This window comes from Cydia fagiglandana, chromosome 6, assembly GCF_963556715.1.
Source record: "Cydia fagiglandana chromosome 6, ilCydFagi1.1, whole genome shotgun sequence".
Classification (NCBI taxonomy): Eukaryota; Metazoa; Arthropoda; class Insecta; order Lepidoptera; family Tortricidae; genus Cydia; species Cydia fagiglandana.
This window is the reverse complement of record NC_085937.1, coordinates 494,465-518,313: the sequence shown is the minus strand read 5'-3', so window position 1 is coordinate 518,313 and position 23,849 is coordinate 494,465. Positions and strand designations below refer to the sequence as shown.

General features: G+C 40.1%; 2 protein-coding genes across 2 annotated transcripts in view; one reads left to right on the top strand and one right to left on the bottom strand.

Annotated features, from left to right (window-relative positions):
- The window catches only part of LOC134664889 (mucin-2), a 73,204-nt gene that overhangs the window by 21,068 nt on the left and 28,287 nt on the right, over positions 1–23,849 (top strand). The window lies entirely within an intron of this gene.
- LOC134665487 (uncharacterized) lies at positions 3,125–4,130 on the bottom strand. The gene is made up of 3 exons (XM_063522462.1): positions 4,092–4,130; positions 3,861–3,868; positions 3,125–3,806 (listed from the first exon to the last, which is right to left on the bottom strand). Exons 1-3 carry the CDS (start codon positions 4,128–4,130, stop codon positions 3,125–3,127), a joined length of 729 nt encoding a protein of 242 aa, XP_063378532.1.

Genomic DNA, 23,849 nt, shown 5'->3' with positions numbered 1-23,849 from the left:
CGCGCGCAAGGTCTTTAGTTTTCCTTCTTCCGATTTAACACTAACATAAATAATCCAAAATAAAAAAAAAATGTTAAAAATGTTAGGGATACTAGAGCTATCCTGACCCTCAATTGAGATTGCCCTGCTTATGTTACGATTAATTTTCATGAATTACAAATAAATATCAGGGCTATAACCGCGAAAATCGAAGTTCGCATATTGCGGGCATTTTTCTCTGTCACTCTAATTACGCCTTCATTGGAGTAAAAGAGAAAGATTCCCGCAATTTGCGAATTTCGGTTTTAGCGGTAGCCCCTCTGTACTAATTCCTACTAATACTTAAAGGACATAATGATAGTTTTTTAATCAATCATCATCATTTAGTTTAGATGAATTCACGGGCAAAAGCTACCTAGTTTCATATGTATAAATTAGGAACTATGTGCATGAGCAACCCGTCCACGTAGCACGCGAGCATCGAGCAAGGTTTTCCTTTTTCCGACACAAACGTTGCACATTAGGCCATATTGTTATTTCTATTGACGGGAAAATGGTTTGAATACCTTATTAGTGTTTATGAGTTTGAAGATGAAGTATTTGAGGAAAAAATAGCGACATGGGACTAATTTCAGCTTCCGTGTTTACTAGACGAGGCGTAGTATTCTCATTATTACATCTGCGCCAAACAAAGTCTGCAGCGGATTTGATAGCCCAGCAGTGTAAGTGTTATGTATACGTCATAAATTCATAGAAGTTTGACCCAAGTGTCCTGACTGACTGACTGACTGACTGATTCATCAACGCAGAGCCGAAACTACAAAAGCCAGAAAGTTGAAATTTGCACACCAAGTTGCATTCATAAAGTGTACAAGAGATAAGAAGCGATTTTGAGAAATTCAATCCCTAAGGGGGTTAAAAAGGGGATGAAAGTATGTATGGGGTTAAAGTTTTCTTTTAAGCTAGGAATTTGAAACGTCGTAAAAAGATATATTATTAAAATACAAGAAAACTAATTTCAGCGTTTTTGAAAATTCATCCCCTAAGGTGGTGAAAAAGGGGTTGAAAGTTTGTATGGATATCAAAATTTTTTTCGAGTGGTGGATTTGAATCTTTGTATTTAGGGATATTATTAGACGACAGGAAAAGTAATTTCAGCGTTTTGTAAAATTCATCCCCTAACAGGGTTAAAAAGGGGTTGAAAATTTTAATCCATTACCAATGCTTTGAAACTTCTTAAAAAGGCATAATAGCTGATTACAAAAAAAGTGATTGCAACGTTTTTGGAAATTCAACCCCTAAGGGGGTTAAAAAGGGGATGAAAGTTCGTCTTCGGGTGCAAATTTTATTTTAAGCTAGGAACTTGAAACTTTGTAAAAAAGTATCAAATTCAAATGCAAGAAAACTAATTTCAGCGTTTTAGAAAATTCATCCCTCAAGGTGGTGAAAAAGGGGTTGAAAGTTTGTATGGATATCAAATTTTTTTTCGAGCGCGGGACTTGAATCTTTGTATTTGGGGATATTATTAGGAGACAATAAAAGTAATTTCAGCGTTTTGTAAAATTCATCCCCTAACAGGATTAAAAAGGGGATGAAAGTTTGTATGGGTTAAAGTTTTCTTTTGAGTTAGGAATTTGAAACTTCGTTAAAAGATATATTATTAAAATACAAGAAAACAAATTTCAGCGTTTTTGAAAATTCATCCCCTAAGGTGGTGAAAAAGGGGTTGAAAGTTTGTATGGATATCAAACATTTTTTCGAGTTTGGGACTTGAATCTTTGTATTTAGGGATATTATTAGAAGACAGGAAAAGTAATTTCAGCGTTTTGTAAATTTCATCCCCTAACAGGGTTAAAAAGGGGTTGAAAGTTTGAATCCATTACAAATGGTTTTGAAACTTCTTAGAAAGGCATAATAGCCGATTACAAAAAAAAAATTGCATTGTTTTTGGAATTTCAACCCTTAAGGGGGTTAAAAGGGGGATGAAAGTTCGTCTGTGGGAGCAAATTTTATTTTAAGCAAGGAACTTGAAACTTTGTAAAAACGTTTTAAATTAAAATACAAGAAAACTAATTTCAGCGGTTTTGAAAATTCATCCCCTAAGCTGGTGGAAAAGGGGTTGAAAGTTTGTATGGATATCATACATTTTTTCAAGCGCGGGATTTGAATCTTTGTATTTGGGGATATTATTAGAAGACAATCAAAGTGATTTCAGCGATTTGTAAAATTCATCCCCTAATAGGGTTAAAATGGGGTTCAAAGTTTGAATCCATTACAAATGCTTTGAAACTTCTTAGAAAGACATAATAGCCGATTACAAAAAAAGTACATAATTGCAACGTTTTTGGAAATTCAACCCCTAAGGGGTTGAAAGTTCGTCTTGGGGTGTAAATTTAATTTTTAGCTAGGAACTTGAACTTTGTGCAAAAAAAGGGTATTAAATTAAAAAACATGAAAACTAACTAATTCAAGCATTTTTGAAAATCATCCCCCAAGGTGGTGAGAAAGGGGTTGAAAGTTTGTATGGAGATCAGATATTCTGTGAGTGCGGAACCTGAATCTTTGTATAAGGGCATACGAGTAGGTAGAGGTACCTATTATGAGAATACAAGAAAAGTAATTTAGAAAAGCAACCAACATCAAAATCCACTTGACTTAAAACTTCATACAACTTGCTAAAAAAGAAAAGTACTTAATTTCAACATTGCTTGGATATGAAAATTATGGGTCTCTATTGTTTCCCAAATAGTTTTAAGTCATAATGTATTGTTTGTCCGAATTTTCGTTAGTCATAATTTCGTAACTTTTCAGGATTGCCATAAAACAAACCTAACCTTTTTTTTTTTTGATGACCCAGGGGGAATCCTTATGGATCCCACTGGCCCGGGAGAAGCTCAGTGGGTATGTCCGACTTCCACGGACTAAACCCCCTGGGGTGTTCCGCCGCGCGCTTTGTTGACGGGGTTTCGGGAACTCGATTGTAGACCTCCGATACCCCATCGGCGTTGCTCATGCGAGCCCATCATTTGGGGCTGCTCTAGCAGCGTTCTCCGCTGAAGGCACCTCGGAACACTTGAGGGCCTTCCAGCTCGAAACCTCTTCAGGCGAGTGATGGAACTCCCGACCCATCACCCGCAGGTTCCCGTTAAGGCGGCATTATCCTAGCTGCGAAGGCTCTTCTCCGCCTACCTGGCCTCCTTCGGCGCTTAGGAAGCGAGTTCGCGTCGTCCTCGCGCAATCGTTCTGCGGCTTCCTTTTGCGTCAGAACGGTGACGCTAAAGGAAGCCACTGCCGCCCATGCCTCCTCACTGCTGATCATACGGCGTATTAGCGCCGGCAGTGAGAGGTCTCCTCCCACAGCCGCGGCCAGAGCAGCGCGAGGCTCCGCCCACGCACGGCATATCTCGCGCGTGTGTTGGGCCGTGTCCACGGCTCTTCCATCACAATGGTGGCACACTGTCGTCGGCTCTCTTCCCACCCTCTTACACAGGTACCAGCCGAAGCAGCCGTGCCCCGTCAGGAGCTGTGTGAGGTGGAAGGAGGGTACACCGTGCTTGCATTCGACCCATTCTTTCAGAACAGGCCGGACAGCGGCCACCAGGTCCCGGCTAGCTCCCGGGATCTTCAGACGCTCCGACCACTTTTCATAGAGCACCTCTCGTGCTTCTTCCCGCCACTTGCGAACTTCTTGAGGGGCGGGCCAGTTTTCCTCCCTCCTTGCTGCTAGCACCCGCCAATAGACCGCAGACTGAACCTTGGCTTCAAGGTCCCAAGGCGGGCTCCCGGCTAGCAGGCCGGCTGCTGCGTGCGAGTTATCGCGATACGCTCTAGAAAAAACAAACCTTTTTTTTTTTTTACATGGGGAATGCGTCTACGCATACCGCCGGGCCTGGGAGAAACCCGGACGATTATGTGGGACTCAGGGCTGTAAAGAGGCCCCACTACCCACTAAACCCCATGGTGTCCTCTCGCCGCTATGGTTGCGGGGTTACGGGGAAGCTCGCGCAATGCGTCCGCGACCCCGCAGCGGCTATCCTGACTAGGATCCATACCCCTATTTTTTTAGTGATCTTCCCTGTGGAAGCGCTTCCGGAACACGAGGTTGCGCATACCATCTCGGGAGCCAGCGTCATGGGCGGGGACGCCCCCATGTCCGCCGCCCGCTGGCTCTCATCAGGGCGGCAGGTTCCGCTCGTGAGCGGCACGTCTGCGGCCTATGCGGCGGCGGCGCATTGGGTCAGCCTCGGCCCGGACTTCCCGTTCGCGCTCGGCCGCCTCCTTGTCTCCCATGACGTGCTCGCAGAACGTGAGCACAGTCTCCCACGCACTTTCGCTGCCCAGCATGGCCTGAACTACGGCTGGCAGCGAAAGGTCTTGACCTACCTGGGCGACCAACGCCTCCCGTTCCTCGCCAAAAACTGGGGCAACTGGGCACTCAGCCAGTGTGTGTTGGGCCGAGTCTACGTCGGCTCCGCATTGGTGACACTCCGGTGTCGGTTCCCTCTGGGCAACCTTGTGCAGGTAGCTGCCGAAGCAGCCATGCCCCGACAGTACCTGCGTTAGTCTGAAAGTAAGGACACCGGAGCGTCTTTCAACCCAGTCCCGAAGGACAGGGCGCACCGCCTCTACAGTGCGGGTGCCAGCCCTCGGCCGTTCGAGCCGCTGCACCCATATCTCCGTCGCGTCTTTTAGCAGCTCGGTGCGCCGCTTCGCCACCTCCTGAGGTGCTTTCGGGTCACCCCGGGCTCGCGCCTCTCCGCGCCACTGGTACAGCGCCGCGAACGCCCTCGCGTCCAGGTCCCAGGGCAGAGAACCGGCCAGCACGCACGCGGCTGCCGCGCTCACTGTCCGGTATCCTCTGATTACCCTCAGCGCCATTACCCTCTGCGGTCGTCGCAGTTGGGCAATGTTGTGGCTGTTGAGGGAATCCGCCCATACTGGGGCACCGTAAAGTGCCATTGAGCGCAACACACCCGTGTATAAGCGGCGGCATGAGGCCCTGGGCCCTCCCAGGTTGGGCAGTATACGCCCAAAGGCCGCCGCCGCGCGCAGTAATTTGGGTGCTAAGCGCTCAAAGTGAGCCTTAAAGTTCCACTTGCTGTCAAGCAAGACGCCGAGGTAGAGTAACGTCGGCCTGACAGCAATTGGAACGCCTCCCACAATAATTTCTGCGCCGCCTGGAGGCGCTTTTCGCGGGCCGAAGAAACAAATGGCCTCAGAAAAAACAAACCTAACCTAACCTATCTACAGCATAACGGTTTCAGTTTTATGACTAACGATAATATGACAAACAATACATTATGATTTAAAACTTTATGGGAAACAAAGGGACCCCGAAAATTATAGGTACCGTAAAACGGGGTGAGTAGGTTTCGCGGGGAGAGTTGGGTTATGAATGGGGAGAGAAGATTTGAGAGGGGGGTGAGAAGGGATTTTAAGGCTCCTGCTACAAAAATAATGTATTCCAATTTAAAATGGGGCTATAGTAATACGCATAATAAAAAAAAAATCGATCCGACAATCTTCCAAAATCACCTTTGTATGAAAAACCCTCTCACCCCAAATACGAGGCACTACGGGGTGAGGTGGGTTTTCCTCTTTATCGTCAAAGTTATTAAATGGAACTACCCAAAATAAAATACAAACTAAAATACAAACGTCCGAACCACTTATTATATACACCATTCAGTTTTCACATGTAAAAATAAAATTTTATCGAGGTTTGAAAGTCAAATTTCACCCAACTCACCCCATTTTACGGTACTAAAGATGTAAAATGTTGAAGATAAGATTCCACGCGGACGAAGTCGCGGGCAACAGCTAGTATAATCTAAATAAGCCTCGAGACAAATTTATCATCGCAAAAAGCAAAGTGCGTGAAAGTTTTCTACCCTTGTTTTTAATCTTCTTCCTCGCGTTATCCCGGCATTTTGCCACGGCTCACATTGGAGCCTGGGGTCCGCTTGACAACTAACCCCATGATTTGACGTAGGCACTAGTTTTTACGAAAGCGACTGCCATCTGACCTTCCAACCCAGAGGGGAAACTAGGCCTTATTGGGATTAGTTCGGTTTCCTCACGATGTTTTGCTTCACCGAAAAGCGACTAGTAAATATCAAATGATATTTCGTACATAAGTTCCGAAAAACTCATTGGTACGAGCCGGGGTTTGAACCCGCGACCTCCGGATTGCAAGTCGCACGCTCTTACCGCTAGGTCACCAGCGCTTTTTTTTATTCTAATTATAAAGTCTGAAATAGTAGTTACTATGCACGAGTTATTTTTAGCCCGCACCAGCCTTCGTTGTTTAAAATAAAACCTGAGGCGTAATGAGATGATCGCAGTTATGCGGGCATACACCTAACATCATAAACGCCTATTCGATTTAGAACCTTATGTACAAGCTATTAAGTGTCAAAAATGTATATTAATATTTGTAGCTGCTTGTATCCCGGTTGACAAGCTAGTTTATCCCGTAACACAAAGGCTTAGAGTCGGAATTTCTATTGGGAAATAGTTGTCGACACTGTATGTATCGACAGTGGACGCGGCTCCTTATTGTGATAATATCCGGTGCAAACATAAGTGGCCTTAATAGAAAAAGGTAGTATGTGTAGTTTCCAGGCGAATACGCTAAAATAATCCCAATCAGTCAGTCATAGGTACAACCTATTATCATTATAAAACGTCAAACAATACATATGCATCTATGAGTATGAAGTTTCTTTAAAGAAAAATGCAGTACATCTAAGTAATGTAATAGCATATAAAAATTGTTAGAGTCTGTCTAAAAATAAGCTAATTTTGCACCGACTTTAACAGGGCAAAGTGTGCCTCTAAAACTCTCTAGTAACTCTAAAAGCACACTTATAATTGTGTTTTGTTGTGTTGTATTGGTATGTACCCACATCAACACATGCATCATTTTAATCAGTTTGAAATCTTGCAGATATATTTTGGAACTTGCTAGTTATATAATTATTTTTGTTACTAATTTATTCATATTTTATTATGTGATGTACTCGGGTGGAAAACGTCCGTCCAGGAGACCTAAGATACTACTGAAATGACGAAGCTCTAAAAGACCTGACCGCCCTCGGAGTAGCAGAAATAGGACAGAGTGGCATTCTCATATGTCAGATGTCATCCTTTAGGGTCACTGAGTCAGCCAGTAAGTCAATAAGTAGGTAACCATTAAGTTTCATCTATCATATTGATAATCATCAGTACAAACGATTATAAAAGCAATTTCGTGGAGTGTGTCATTAACTTCCCACTTTACTCATGTCTTGATCATCGCAGTACTGAATGTTAATAATGTAAATAGCATGGATTCATTAGAAATCGATAAGCACTTCAACGAATTCTGTTTGACCGCGATTCTGTTCCCATGACGTCCACGATGACGAATGAACACGAGGTACCTATAGTAGTGTACCCTATGATGGGCGTGGAACCAGTAATGGGACAAAAAACCACAAATCCTGTAAAATAAGTGTCTAAAAGTAGTTTATAAACACTGCCTGTATATTATCATAAATAAGAGTCCTAGAGCTGTTTCAGTTTGAATTTTTATTAAATTTGGTTGTTTTTTAAGAAATTGGCGTCAACCCAAAAGTTGTCGTGTCACTGAAAAAAAAATACCACTACGAATTCTTAACAACTTCGCTAAGAGAGGTGAGTTAATTTATTAAATTTTAATTAATTAATACTTGATGAAAACTAAAATGTGTTTTGTTAATTGCATTTACCATGAGATAAGGTATACAACATACTATGTTGTGAGTCCACAGATGTAAAAAAATAGTGGTATTTGGCCCAATCCCATTATAGGAGCTGTAAAACTGCATACCTCCTATAATGGGAAATTTACATAATGATGCTTGCCATGCCATCATTTCATGTTTAAACAATACAGAAGTAAAATGTAGTTACGAAATATGTCAACCAGGAGATATGCTCGGACTTCGGATAAATTAATATCGTTTTTTAGTGTGGGTCAAATCTTGGTAGCCGAGTTTGAGCCACTTTCCCGTTTTCCGATTGAGTTGAAATTTTGTATTCGTAATTAAATATGCAAATCGGATGATAATGCAATATTATGATAACATGGACCAGATCTGATGACCTATTTCAATATTTTATACTGATAGAGTAGTGTCCATTACTGGGGGCCCATTACTGGAGCTTTGGTGTCCATGACTGGAGAAAAATAGCATAGTTTTAATTTGTTAAGTATGTGGAAACTCATTGCAGTATCTTTGATACAACACGCCTGAAACATGAAAGACGGGTAGGACTTTCATCTTTCAATACGCTAAGCGGTAGACCATTCACATGTATTAGGGAAATATCACAAATACTCCAAATTCCCTCTTAAATGTCCCATGACTGGTGCTGTTACTATATATTTCTCTTAATTTTAATAACAATGTTTTCTTTCTCTACTTTGAAAATCCATTTGTAACTACGTTGTGGTTGAAGATATTTGATTTTGATCATATTCTTAACTTCTCTCCTACAAACTTATTCGCATATGATATATAGTAGATCTTTAAAGAATAGGTACATATTTCGCCCGTTCGCTCGCCATGCTAATATTGACTCGCAGTCTCGCACTTGTGCCCAATGTATTCACACAACATTAGGTTCGTAACAGCTTAAAGCAAGCGTAGTTCAGACTTATACCTAATGGTCTAGTAAAAGAAGTTGATAAGCATAGTTTACATTTAACTCTAGCATATTTTAAGTACTGAACGTAATATATTTGCACGAGAAAAGCAAACTTTGCTATATGGCTATTGCTCTAACACAGAAACAATATTGAATCTGCTCAAACAAGACATTGTCATAAATGAACATCGTCACTGAACAAATACCTAACACATTTAAATCATGGGAAAATGATGAACGCCTACAATACCTAGAACATTCATAAGAATCTCGATTTTTACATCATCATAATTATTTGTGGTTTCTTTTTATTAGTGCTCTGAGGCCTCGCTTATACGTTGTCCATATCAAGGCGTGATAACGATAACTGCACGCACGTCGCTCCGATGGCCGAGCGGGATATCGCGATAATACGCGCATGTCTCACTCAAACAAAATTGATGAAATATGAATTATTTAGATTAAAAATATATTATTGTTTGTTTCTTAAGTATTTTGTTTACACTTTCTTATATCTATGAACATTCATATTTCAGGTAGTAACTACTTAAGTGAATTCGGAAATATATATTATATCTCCTGTAATTTGCCATATACTATAAAAGCTTTAAACGCTTTTCGTCGCTTGGCTTACCATCTACGTTTTATAAAGGAAAACAGGATGAAAGCTGTACACCTATAAGTATACCTACTTGTATAATCTCGTGAGTCAAAGCGACATAAATCACAACCGGGTATAGTGGACATCAATCATGAGCATTCAGTAATGGGAACTGCTCCCGAGGGGCGCAGACCCAGATCAATTACAGACTAAACGGTTCATGGTTCATGATTTAATACTTAATATTATTTGGCCTTAACTAAAAGCGGTAGTTTTGGAGATTATAATAATATTAGTTGGATACAATCTGGACGTAGTTTAGCGAGACTATTTTACTTATTTAGTCATCTAAATATAGGGAGAGTACGTATTCCTTTTAGTTAGTAAATAACATATAAACTGGGGAGAATCGCTAGAGATTCCTAATCAGAGAGAACTCGCATTTACTTAGTATTAAAATATCACACGCAATAAAGATCTAACTAAATATATGTGCGTCAAAAACTTCGGCTAGAAAGTCGCTGGAAGATCAGCGGTGACTTTAGGGTTAGCATTATACATTTTTATTTGTAACACAAATCGCTTGTATGAAATGTAGTTTGCCATAAATAAATGATTCTTGGTTCTTGAAAGTTTCTTTAGTGGGGAACCAAATCATCTCAATTAAACAGGACACGGAACATATTCATTCTCGTATTGATCGAACGACTGACAGAAAAGCCAATTCATGTGTGACTCTTTATGACAAATAATAAATATAATTACTCAAACAAACTCATCGATTAAGTCGTTGGAAAAATACCATCGAGATGTTATTCATAAACTTTTTGCGGCAAACGAATTATGATTGACGAGCGTTGGGACAGCCGGAGACAAATTACATATACTTAGATAGCCATGGCGGATATTGGCGAGTTGGAGCTCGCAAAAACTTGCAGTGACACTACTTTCAATGCTCATATGATTGGCAAAAAAAGGAAATAGATTTCTTTAGCGACAATTTGATCTGTCATTTAAATAAACCAAGGTAGTGTAGTGCGTAACGCTTATTTAGACAGTTTAACTCAATTTTAATTTATTCCTACTTAATAATTTATAAATAGGCTTTATTTATAAATTATTATTTTTTTGCACGAACCGCGATCGATTTAGAAATTAATTTAATTACCAGACTCAATTTATTTCATTTCTGCTACATATTAAATTGTTTGAATTTGCAGCGTACTTCCACTCTAATTATTATTAGAATAGAATAGAATAGAATAGAATATCATTTATTTCAGTATAAGTACACAGTTATACAATACATACACAGAAAGAAAGGAAAATAAAAAATAACACTTATAACTAACTTGTACACTGTAACTATACCTACACTGAAAAAGGTGAACACTCAGCATAATGCCGGGTCCTACTAAAGTAGTACCTGACGCTGGTCTTCCGTGAACACCTGTAGGGAGCGTAGTTGGGCGCAGCTACCGGCTACAGTAGAGTTATTAAGATAAAACTATAGGTAACTAATAATTACGACAATAAATAGCGAAGCGACAATGAAGCAGTTGACATCAAGGGATAGTATGACTAGCATGGCCTACAAAGTGTTTCTTATATACATAATACAAATAAATAATATATACTCATCCTTTTCTTTTGGGTGCTAGTACTAGTGTAAGACAAAGATAGTATGATTCTCTCTGTCTATGATTGAAATGAAACAGACCTTTGACAAACTATAAATAGTAACAGTACCTACCTAAAATTCGAAATTACTTGTCTTGTTTACTCTGACACTACTTTCTGCTTAGGTAGAAGATAACTTTTTAGTTTTACTTTAAAAGCTTGCAAGGAAGTTAATTGCTTGAAAGGTGGCGGTAGGTTGTTCCAGCATTTTGTGACGGTGTACTTAAAACTGCCACGAAATGCTGCAGTTTTGTGTTTGGGACACATGAGAAGTGTAGATAACCTTTGGCGCTGCAAAAACCGGAGTTTCTCATGCAGGTATCGAGGTGCTTGAGATTTCACAATCCCGAACAGTAGGCAAGCAAAGTGGAGAGAGCGCCTAGATTCATGAGATCACTTCGGTTAAGATATGGAGTTATGTGAGTTCTTGGTGGAATTATAAAACAGTAACGTGCACAGGCATTTTGGACTCTCTGAATCACTTTCTTTGTGTGAGATAAGAGGCAGGGACCTACAACTGTGTCAGCATAGTTAAGTTTTGATAATATCAGTGATTCGCATAGAGTAATTCTGAGGTCTATGGATAAGTAATTCCGAACTTGGTACAGAATCTTGAGCCTATAGAAGCAGTTTTTAGCAACATCGCAAACATGATTGTGGAATCTTAAGTTTTCATCCATGATCACTCCCAGATTTTTAGCTTCTGTAACTTGTTCAATATTATTATCTCTTATTTTCAATTGTGGTACAAACTCATTAATTTTTTGCCTTTGTTTATTAGTGCCAATAACCATAAATTTAGATTTATTTGGATTTAAAACTAGGTTATTACGTAAGCACCAATCGGCTATGCGATTCAGGTCCCGATTAATGGCGTCTACCGCAACTAAGGTTTCACTGGGTTGACATGGCAAATATACTTGTAGATCGTCGGCGTAGATATGATAGCTACAATTCTTTAAACAGTGTACTATATCCGCGCTATACAGAATGAATAATATTGGCCCTAATATTGAGCCTTGTGGAACTCCCCGAGGAACAGGTGAGGCCACAGAACAGCTATAGGTACCACTTTCACTGCACAGTTCCACCTTTTGAGAACGGTCTTCTAAATAACTGGAAAACCATTTCAGGGCCACAGAGTCGAATCCATAGTAAGCAAGCTTGGATATAAGTAGGTTGTGATTAATTGTATCAAATGCACGCGAAAAGTCCAGTAAAGCCAATAAAGTTCCGTTTCCAAGGTCTGCCTCAGACAAAATGTCGTCGACGACATCTAAAAGTGCTGTCGCTGTACTACGACCTGCTCTAAACCCGGATTGTTTTTCAGGCAAGATCCCATTAGCATTAAGATACTCCGTTACTTGTTGACAAACGATTTTTTCAACTACTTTGGACAGAAATGGTAAAATGCTGATCGGTCTGAGATCCTTGTAATCAGCCGGGTTATTATTTTTAGGAATTGGTTTGATTCGTGCTTCCTTCCACATATCCGGAAAAACTCCAGTTTGGATAGACTTATTGACTAAAGCTGTAATAATTTTCAGGGTATGTGGTAGTGTCAGTATGATCATGTCACGTGATATTCCATCTGCACCTTGGGCATTTGACTTGATTTTCATGATAATTTTGGAAACAATAGTTTCATTCACCGGTTTTAGGCTAAATGAAGACGCGCCGAAGCGGTTAAATTCATAAAAGGTAAGTTCAGAGATCGCGACACTATCATTTCCTGGGAGAGTAAGGAAATGAGCATTGATTAAATTTGGGTCATTTAAATTGGGAGGAAGATTATACTGTTTTGAATTGAAGCTAACAATATCACGTTTAATATTTTTCCATAGTTGCCGAGGATTTTTTGAACTATTATTAATATTATGTTGGAAGTATGCCCTTTTTTCAGACCACAAAGCCTCATTTACGACACCTTTTAGTTGCTTGTAATACAGTTTATGGGAATCTAGTTTAGACGTGCGAAATTTAGAGTGGGCTTCATCTCTCAGTTTCATCATTTCCCTTACTGTAGGTGTTATCCATGGGTATCCTTGTTTTTTAATTAGGGATTTTCTAATTGGAGCATATGTGTCATAGATGTACAGTATGTATGCATTAAAAGCTTGGACAGAGTCGTTGTCGTTTAAAAGTCGGAACGGTCGGTTATTAGTGGAACTGTGGTTTGCCTTCCACATGTACCTTAAATTAAACATTTTTTTTTATTATTCCACGATCGAAGGCATCAGGCTATTAACTCCTTTAAGAGTCCAGCTCATCCCGCCATGGTTGTAGAGATCTACTCTACGTTCATATAAATTATTTCCGTAGTTATTTTGCCCGCGAATTTTTTGGCAGCTAGTGTACTTACCTATTTAACACATGGCCTTTTGATTCACATCGATTTGGGTTCTGAAGCATAGTTACATACGGATGCAGTCAGCGCAATATAATTTCCTATCGTGAGTCACCGATTTACAAAACTGCCAGAGCGGTGGCTCATACGTGTTTAATATATTGTCGTGTAGGGTTACCGAGGCAAGACAGTGTCCAAGCCAAACAGTCTATTGTTCCTTGTCTCCTGTAACAAATGGTTGTTTCCAAGGTTTCAGTTTAATCGCGTTTGATAAAGCTCTTCGACATACACGTTTGTAACAGGAATAAGTTGAGAAATATTCCTGGCCTACGCAGGCCTAAACAGCAAGCTACTTCAGACGCTTTGACCGTCGGAAGTTATAGAAAGAGCGGAAATAACAAATCCACCTACTTTACCGAAGCCCTATTTTATAGCCCAGTTTTATAAAGTTTCCACTGGTAATACCTAAAGTAACGATCACCTGAGTTGTAGAAAAAATATGCAAACAAATCACTAAGTAGTCTTCTACAAGCGTCCGTAGAGATTTGGTTATAAACGGAACCTACTTGAGAAAGACGAGGCGGTAGGTAGGTAGTTACCCTATCTGGCAGGCGTCCAGAAAGCAGCAGGCGCTGTGACCCTGCGACTTCTGCAGGATCCGACACTTGCCAATGACCCACTTGAACTAGAGGTCAATGACTTACTCTGTTTGAAGATGGAATATTCTAACCAAATGTACCGGTATGCCGTCACGTCAGTGCCAGTAGGCCAGCACGCGGCCACGCGGTGATCACTCACTGTGGCCCCTCGCAGACATCCTGCAATTTCTGCAGGACTCGAGTGTCGGGAACGCTTGCCAATGACCTGCTTGCGCGAGAACTAGAGGTCACTGACCGCTGTACCTTTGTTTGAAGATAGGTCTATATAAACAAGAAGTCAACGACCTAGAATTGCTTAGAATCTTTTTGCACCCCTAATATAACCTTTAAAATTTAGGTATACAATAGATAGACTAATCATCATTATTATTTAGATTTAGATTAGTAATAGACCGGGAGATAGTGACACATTTTACTGGGTCATTTGTACCAGTATGGCGGTTCGTCAGGGGTCTAAGCACGTAATGAAGGAAAGAAAAATGATGGTCATAGAGCTGGTACCGGCGGCCCAATCGCGTGGGCGTTAGTCGAACGTGTCGGATAAAATACGAGTGTCGAACGATTTGTTCCACATAAATCCTCGTATTTTCCGATAGTCCATAAAAAAGAAGAAGGCGGTAGCTTAATGCCATACTTCTCCGGTGTGACTTACAGCCCGCCATACTGAGGCGAACACATTAATTAAAAAAAAAACAATTCAACCATTTGTGCCAAGCTAATTTTTTCACAGGTGATCATCGTCAAGCAGCCATTCATGGACATCACCATGCCATACTTTTCGGACGGTTCCAAATGGCCGCCATACCGCCGCAAAGGAGTTAATTTTTTTTTATTTGCTAAAAGATTTGTACCAGTATTGCATTTAAATTTTTGGAAAGTATTTGATAAAAATATTGTACACATTTGCCACCTCCTACAAGTATGGCATTATGAGATTTCCATTTATGATCACACAGAAAGTCTTGAAAAAAAATTGCAAAGATGGTACAAATCGTTTAGTAATAAAAAAAAATTAACTCCTTTGCGGCGGTATGGCGGCCATTTGGAACCACCCGAAAAGTATGGCATGGTGATGTCCATGAATGGCTGCTCGACGATGATCACCTGTGCAAAAATTAACTTGGCACAAATGATTGAATTGGTTTTTTTTTTTATTAATGTGTTCGCCTCAGTATGGCGGGCTGTAAGTCACACCGGAGAAGTATGGCATTACGCTACCGTCTACTTCTTTTTTATGGACTATCGAAAAATACGAGGATTTTTGTGGAACAAATCGTTCGACACTCGTATTTTATCCGACACGTTCGACTAACCCCCACGCGATTGGGCCGCCGGTACCAGCGCTATGACCATCATTTTTATTTCGTTCATTACGTACTTAGACCCCTGACGAACCGCCATACTGGTACAAATGACCCAGTAAAATGTGTCACTATCTCCCGGTCTAAAACCAGTAACAGCAACCACTTACTATATATTTTTTTAAATTTTTTTTACAAATAATAGTTTTGTTGAGTAAGTATTAGTTTATATGTTTTTTACAACTTCCTAAACACATAAAAATACAAAGATAACTATTACTTAGAAGACAACGCTTGTTAGGGTTCCGTACCAAAAAAAGGTAAAAAGCTAGATACCCTTATGATGTGACTCTGTGCGTCCGTTCGTCCACCTCTGTCACATCGAGAAATATTCTAAAACTACATATTGTTTATTTGAAGATAACGCTTAGTTCTAATTGACATGCATAAAAATATGGCGAAAGCACTCCACAATATGTACCCATGAAATCTAGATTTTAATATTTTCTGAATAGCTATTATAGATTTAGTAAAGTATAATAACGTGTGAATAACTTATTTACAAATGTCATGTTTACAATAGTTTATAACATATCGTGAGTCATAATGAATCAATGGTATCTATCACTGAGGCTGAATACATACTTAGGACATATTCTACTTTCTGTCTTAGTACAGCTATTGTCGACCTCGCTTTGTTGAACTGTAGATGATTCGACGATCGACTCATCGATTAATAAATCATCCATTTGCATCCTTAATAACAATTGAGTAACGCCGATCGTCGTAAGAACCTTCATTCAATAAAACAGCACACGGTAACATTTCGTAGTAGGTATAGGTATTCAAGAAGGAGATCTTTTCGGGAAATAATAGTATGGGGTTCTTCAAAAGGAGGGTTTCTATATCAAGTTATTTAAAATAAGTTCGAAACACGGAGGTGACATCCTAGAGTAGCATCCGTAGGCTGCGGTAACCGCTTATCATTACCGGCGTGGTATAAAAGTCCATTTCCACGACTCCGAGTAAACATCGACGTTAGATTGATAAAATAATCGACGAGCAATCACGAAGTATGTTTGCATTTTAATAGGCATAATTATTCTAATATGTTTAGAACTAGGTACTCTTAGTCGTTTAGTTATTTTAGGCAGATTTTAGGTAATAAGTAAAGACTACACTCTAGTGGTTTTTCGGGGCACTTTCGCTGCCCCAGTTCTAAGTTTATGTGCTTTCATTAACTTAACCTACTCCGGTTGTGCCTGTGCCCGTCTCAGGCTTGGCCCCGTTTTTACTATGTATGTGTTTCAAAAAACCTGCTTGTCGATTGTTTGACTTAGTAAACATAGAGCGTGGTATTTTTGACTGTAATTTTATGTCAAGTTGCCTATGATTTGCAATTTTTGACTAATTGAATTCCGGAAAAACCTTCCGGAAAACTAACTTATCTATAAAATAAAACTAAAAACTAAAACTAAATAAAAATTCCTGGTAAGGGCATTTATTTGTATGATGATACAGATATTTGTTCCTGAGTCATGGTTGTTTTCTATGTATTTAAGTATTTATATATTATATATATCGTTGTCTGAGTACCCACAACACAAGCTTTCTTGAGCTTACCGTGGGGCTCAGTCAATTTGTGTAAAAATGTCCTGTAATTTATTTATTTAATTTAATTAAAATACATCCGTTTTATTTACGGATTTCGGAGTTAAAATAATATTTCTTGGACTAAGATAAATGCATGAATGAGCAAATTATGGAAATCGCGAAAGGGTCACAAATGTGTAAAAACGTCCTAACTTGCAGCCACAAACTTATCAGGCTGCCAAGGACTTCTTTACGTATTTACATTTTCAAACCCTTTACCACAATTTCGCATTCTTCCGCGTCTTTCTGCAGACTAAGTAAATACAACAAACCAAACGCGTCTTAAAGGTCGCAAATGGCAAAAAGTGTGAAACACAAGTTTGTCGTAGAAACAACTGTGTTTACCGCGGCCCGCGGGCGGCCTAGCCTGTGGCCTCGACCTCGATGTGCCGATAATTCCATTGTATAACACCGGAACTGATGCGACGACACTTCTTAAATTCTTGTAGTCCGTGAGGTTTATAGAGATCTGTTATCCATTAAGGATAACTTATCCTAATGGTGGCAGAACCTGGATATGTATTTTAACAGTAACAAAGTTATATAAATGGGATAGGTTGAATAAGCATATTTAGTATGTACTGGTTGGCTCTTCTTTTCAAAAGTTTGCCGAACCCGGCGTACCGAATTCTTCATAACAATAAAAAACCCTGACGATATTCATCCGTTTGGGAGCCACGATACCACAGACACACTGATAAAAGTGTCACTTAACCTTATAACACCCCCTCTTTTTACATCGGGAGTTGCGCTAAAACGAAAATCGATTTCAAAGAGGACAAAATAAAATATTAACCCGTTTATAAGCGCTAACAACTGATATAGTTTTAAGTCGGTGCCAAAATGGGACCACTTTGGAACTAAACCAAATATATTTCCAAATCGGTTTACACATGACGGAGTTCTGTAGTGCCTGAGAAACATAAAAAATCTGTCGAATTTATACCTTCCTTCTTTTTTGAAGTACCTGGCGTACTTTTTTGTAGTAAAAACGCCCCAAACGTGCGTACGCGTACACATGCCTCCGAACGTGATTCACGAATGAATCAGGTGATGTGAATCAATCTCAGAAGCTATTAGCTAACGACAACTACCCGTGCCTGGTTTAACTTGGTCTTTCGATTATTTAAGGGCTAGTTCAGTTTCACTGCTAACTATAGAGTCAAACTGATTCAACCTATCGATCAAATGCCGCAATGCTGCAATGAACTGAAAACTTGTATAACGTAACTTGCATGCGAGTTTTGGCACCCGCTTACTGAGTTTTTGGTCTACAAACTACAAAGCTTTTGAGTCTGTTAGTTCCTACACCGTACCGTTCACAGTATATGAGGAAGTAAGTCAAGTTCGCCAACAAATTGTCATGCAGTGGTAAATGTAGTTGATTTCGTGAAATATAAAAAAATATGGAAGTGACAAAACGTACCTATCTATCTGTCAATTTAGATACGCAACGCAATCATACAATCATCAGTACGGCCTACATTAGTTTCTCTTCCCCAAGCACTGATCTCAAAGCAACGTAAACAACATCTCAGCTGAGCAAAAACGCCGTAATGTAATGTGATTGCGGAAAGTAAAAAAGCTGATTGGGCGCATTCCTCGCGCGGCGCCGGCGCCCGTGCCGGCCGTTGACGTTGGCCGTTGACCACGCTGGGATTGTTTTGCGATCTGGTCTGTGTTATCTTGATCTCTATTTTTGGGTCACACGTTATATACTATGCTGTTGAGTTTTCAGCACACCTGACCATTTTTTATTGCCTATTTCAGAAGAATTAACGTTTGATTCAACGCAACGCACTAGTTCATCGTATACTTGCCAGGTGCTCGGAATAAGTGCATTGGGATTCCCAATTTGGGAACATTGGGATGATACCCATAATCTGGTCATTATTATCATTTTACGGATTTATATGAACTAAGTCAATTAACTGGAGCTTATCGCGTTGCAGCTCTCATTCGTTGTATCCGATTATTATTGGATATTAGTAAGGCTCTAAATTCAACATTTTGAGGGCCTCGCTGTCATGAATTATTTTTGGTTCAGTTTTGCCCTTCTTTCTCGAAGATACATGTATATCCTCATTAGTGGAACTTTTAACGCTTTCTTGGACTAAAGTGACTATCGGATGAGCTACCCATACCTAACCCTGTCGACTACGGACTTTCACACGGATCCCACAGACCAGATTATCCTATTGAGACCGCCGCGATTGGAAAATAGCCGAACGGAATGACATCAAATTATCATGACTTCTGACACTTCACTCTGTTTTACCATTGATATCGATGCGCGAGCGCAAGTCTAACGGACAGACCAATGGAATGTGGCCTCTAGGTCTGAGGAGGAAGAGAACTAAGGTTTTTGGACGTGACATCGCGAAGCGAAGTTTTAAAAGAATCCGTCTGCACGGTGGGATCGTAGTCTTTCCTTTAGTTCAGCGGTAACATGCGCAACCACATGGATTTTGCCACAACGAAATTTATACCACACGAATTTTGCCACAAAGTAAACTAGGGGGGATCGAGATCTGTTTATCAACTGGGTTTATGTTAACTGAGTAACTCAAAAGCGATAAAAATGAACATAGACTTTCTTAAAATTTCGCAGTAACTGTCCAGGTTGTGATTTATAGATTTCTTCTTTAGTATGTGACATATACTCGTACATTATAATTTCCATCATATCATACCTTCCTGGCCGGTTTCGACCACGGCGACTGTATAGTACTGATTACTGAGAGCGACGTTCGTGAGCTCTCAGGTGGCTGACATAACCGATCTTAGCAGTAAATGTACGGCCACATTCACTGCATGTCAGCACCCCTCCGACAAAATTGTAATTGATGACCGCAGGTGGTCGGGCCTTTAACTCGTCGTGCTTCGCGTCGATTATAATTTATAGGTAGCTACAATAGTAGTTAGTGCGACTTCTTAAAGAGAAAAAAATGTCACAAAGGTTTGTGCTGGTTTGCCCGATTAAGCCTTTTAGAATGATTCGCATTTATTTTTGTCAGCGCGACGTATCGGGGTCGTAGGCAGATAGCGTCCATCTCAATCTGAAAGCGAAATGGGTGTCCATTGTCAATTACTTCAATTGATTGATTGGACAACTTTCTAACTGACGAGGCTGACGGACGGAAACGGGTCATCGGTACCAATTTATGTGTAAACTTAAATAAACTAGCGATTTATTTATAAGTACTAATTTAATAAGTGTCACTATTGTGCGGTCGTACCTAACTATATTCGATGGTCGGTCGTAACCTGGATATCACCAGGTACTCTCTTCGAGCAATTTATTTGGTGATTTGATTATTGATATTATGAAGCATTTTATTTTGTAAACTTTGTAAAGGAAGGGCCTTTTAATATGTATTTAGGTATGACTCTTTAAATAACAAATCTCTTATATTTAAACATGAAAGAGTGAGTTTCAGAAAATGCTCTTTCGCTATATGATATAAATCGCTTTACCAAAATCAGTTGAATGTCTTTCTTATTCAATTCTAAACCTCTAATGACTTAGTGCAAACCTTACTCAGTACACATATTTACTAATTTACTCTCTTTACGCGCTGATCCCGTTATCAGGATGCTGAACGTCCAATCGAATACCAACTGCAAGTTTAAGACCAGCATTACATGGCCCCGGGTCCCATAAAACTGTGAGCAAATGAAGATCAACCTTATACTGGAGAGTTATGGCGATGACAGATCTGGTTGCGCTGGAGTCGGGTCAGTGACTGCTCGCACCTGCCTTTTTGCTAACAAGTGCAATTCGTATGTTCAATTATTTTTTTGTGGTGTCGATCTATCGTATACATTTAGAAATCTATAAGTGTTTAAATATATTTATAATGAGTCACTCTCGCAAAACTCGAATTTCGTCCTGTGTTGTGGACGGTTGTTTCAGTATAGACACACGGATCGAAACATATAGGGCGAAATTCGACCAAATTGCGTGAGTGACTCGATACCAATATATTTTAATGATTCTCGAGATGATTCTTCGATAGTACAGTATTTCGAGTTTCAATCATGTCATCATTCTCAGGTATAAACGTAATGAATCACCGTGTAAACAAATGACTATAGTATTTGTAAACATTACTCCGTGTATTTAAATATGTAAACATAAGTGGAGAGCCAGCTAAGTAAACCCCAATTCCCAGGAATGTCAATAATGTGTCACGACATTGTGAAATGATTGATTTGTGATTAATTTATTTACCTGAATGACGAATTAGCCTTCCTAGGAGGCCAATTCAAGCTTAAGTTTGGAAATCAATATGATATCTAAATGTTTCATTCGCCCAGGACGCTTGCGTCGGTAGATTAAACGGAGCGAAATCCACGCGCTATATACATATAAGTAATGCACTTACCCTAATAGCATTTTCTTGTAGGGATTTTGTTGGGCCTTTGTTTACGTATTAGTTGGGCAACCGTTATATTTGGCCGTACGATTTGCTGGAGGGCCCTCGACAAAGGCCCTCCCGAAGATTCCCAACAGAGGGCCATTAGAGTAATTTTTTCGTTGGGCCTATTTAAATAAATCATACAATTATTCAACGGTGGTGGTTTTGGTTGGGCCGTGGGTGGGCCTATACACATTTGTTTGATGGTTGGTTAATTGTTACATTTGGCCGTACGATTTGCTGGAGGGCCCTCGACAAAGGCCCTCCCGAAGATTCCCAACAGAGGCCCATTAGAGTAATTTTTTCGTTGGGCCTATTTAAATAAATCATACAATTATTCAACGGTGGTGGTTTTGGTTGGGCCGTGGTTGGGCCTATACTCATTTGTTTGATGGTTGGTTAATTGTTACATTTGGCCGTATGGCTTGCTGTAGGGCCATCTGCAAAAAAATAAAAAAGGGCAAACAATTACCCAACGGCAAGTCAGGTAGGTCGGTAGGTAGTCGTGCACCAGATTGAAGGCCCAACACAGCTTGTCCCACAAAGGGCCAACATTGTAACTTTAACGTTGGGCCTTGTGTAGGATTCTTACAATACTACCGTAGGTAAATAGTTGTGTAATTTATAGTGTGCCTACCTGCCTACAGTCTAATTATGTAATGGGCTTTTGTTTACGAGTCCTACAGTTACCCTACGTTAGGTAAGTGGTTGTGTAATACGACGTTGGGCCTTTCCTGATAAATATTACAATTACACTACGGTAGGCATTGGTTGTATCCACATGAAGGCCCTAGGCAGCAGTTGTTGTTAATCTTCTCTGTATCGTTCCAATTTTAGTATATGTACTGCCGAAGCAAGTACACTTACTATACACTCTAATTTGTATATATACTAACCGCACTTCGAAACTTCGTAAGCGAGATTTATGTTTTTTGAGATTTAAATTGAGAAAATGTTGGTAAAATACAATTTTTTAAATTTATGTATAAATTTTATAGTTATAGCTATTAGATTTATAAGTTACTTTTAAAAAATATTATGATTATATCCGGAATAATCGAGAAAATAACTATAACTTCTATGTTTGGAGACAGTAACGCCATCTAGTGACGCCACAAGCAAACTCAACTGGTATTGTTGGGCATCAGTACCACAGCCAATGTTGGTAAATGCGATATTTGTGCTCACTGGGCCAACGAATGTTATCGTTGTTTAGCCAACGTTACCAAAATACACAAAGGCCCATTGTTGGGCATCCGTGCCACAGCCAATGTTGGTAAATGCGGTATTCGTCACCATTGGGCCAACGAATGTTATCGTTGTTTAGCGAACGGTAGCAAAATACACAAAGGCCCATTTTTGGGCCTCAATGCTACAGCCAATGTTGGAAAATGCGATATTTGTCGTCATTGGGCCATCGTATGATACCGTTGATTAGCCAACGTTACCAAAATAAACAAAGGCCCATTGTTGGGCATCAGTGCCACAGCCAATGTTGGTAAATGCGATATTTGTCATCATTGGGCCATCGGATGATATTGTTGATTAGCCAACGTTACCAAAATACACAAAGGCCCATTGTTGGGCATCAATGCTACAGTCAATGTTGGTAAATGCGATATTTGTCGTCATTGGGCCATCGGATGATATCGTTGATTAGCCAACGTTACCAAATAAACAAAGGCCCGTTGTTGGGCATCAATGCTACAGCCAATGTTGGTAAATGCGATATTTGTCGTCATTGGGCCATCGGATGATTTCGTTGATTAGCCAACGTTACCAAAATAAACAAAGGCCCGTTGTTGGGCATCAATGCTACAGCCAATGTTGGTAAATGCGATATTTGTCGTCATTGGGCCATCGGATGATATCGTTGATTACCCAACGTTACCAAAATAAACAAAGGCCCATTGTTGGGCATCAGTGCCACAGCCAATGTTGGTAAATGCGATTTTTGTCATCATTGGGCCATCGGATGATATCGTTGATTAGCCAACGTTACCAAAATACACAAAGGCCCATTGTTGGGCATCAATGCTACAGCCAATGTTGGTAAATGCGATATTTGTCGTCATTGGGCCATCGGATGATATCGTCGATTAGCCAACGTTACCAAAATAAACAAAGGCCCATTGTTGGGCATCAGTGCCACAGCCAATGTTGGTAAATGCGATATTTGTCGTCATTGGGCCATCGGATGATATCGTTGATTAGCCAACGTTACCAAATAAACAAAGGCCCGTTGTTGGGCATCAATGCTACAGCCAATGTTGGTAAATGCGATATTTGTCGTCATTGGGCCATCGGATGATATCGTTGATTAGCCAACGTTACCAAAATAAACAAAGGCCCGTTGTTGGGCATCAATGCTACAGCCAATGTTGGTAAATGCGATATTTGTCGTCATTGGGCCATCGGATGATATCGTTGATTAGCCAACGTTACCAAAATACACAAAGGCCCATTGTTGGGCATCAGTGCCACAGCCAATGTTGGTAAATGCGATTTTCGTCATCATTGGGCCATCGGATGATA

What these genes read in the sequence shown, in the direction of transcription:
- LOC134665487 (XM_063522462.1), bottom strand. Translation starts at nt 4,130, where the DNA reads ATGGGGGCGTCCCCGCCCATGACGCTGGCTCCCGAGATG.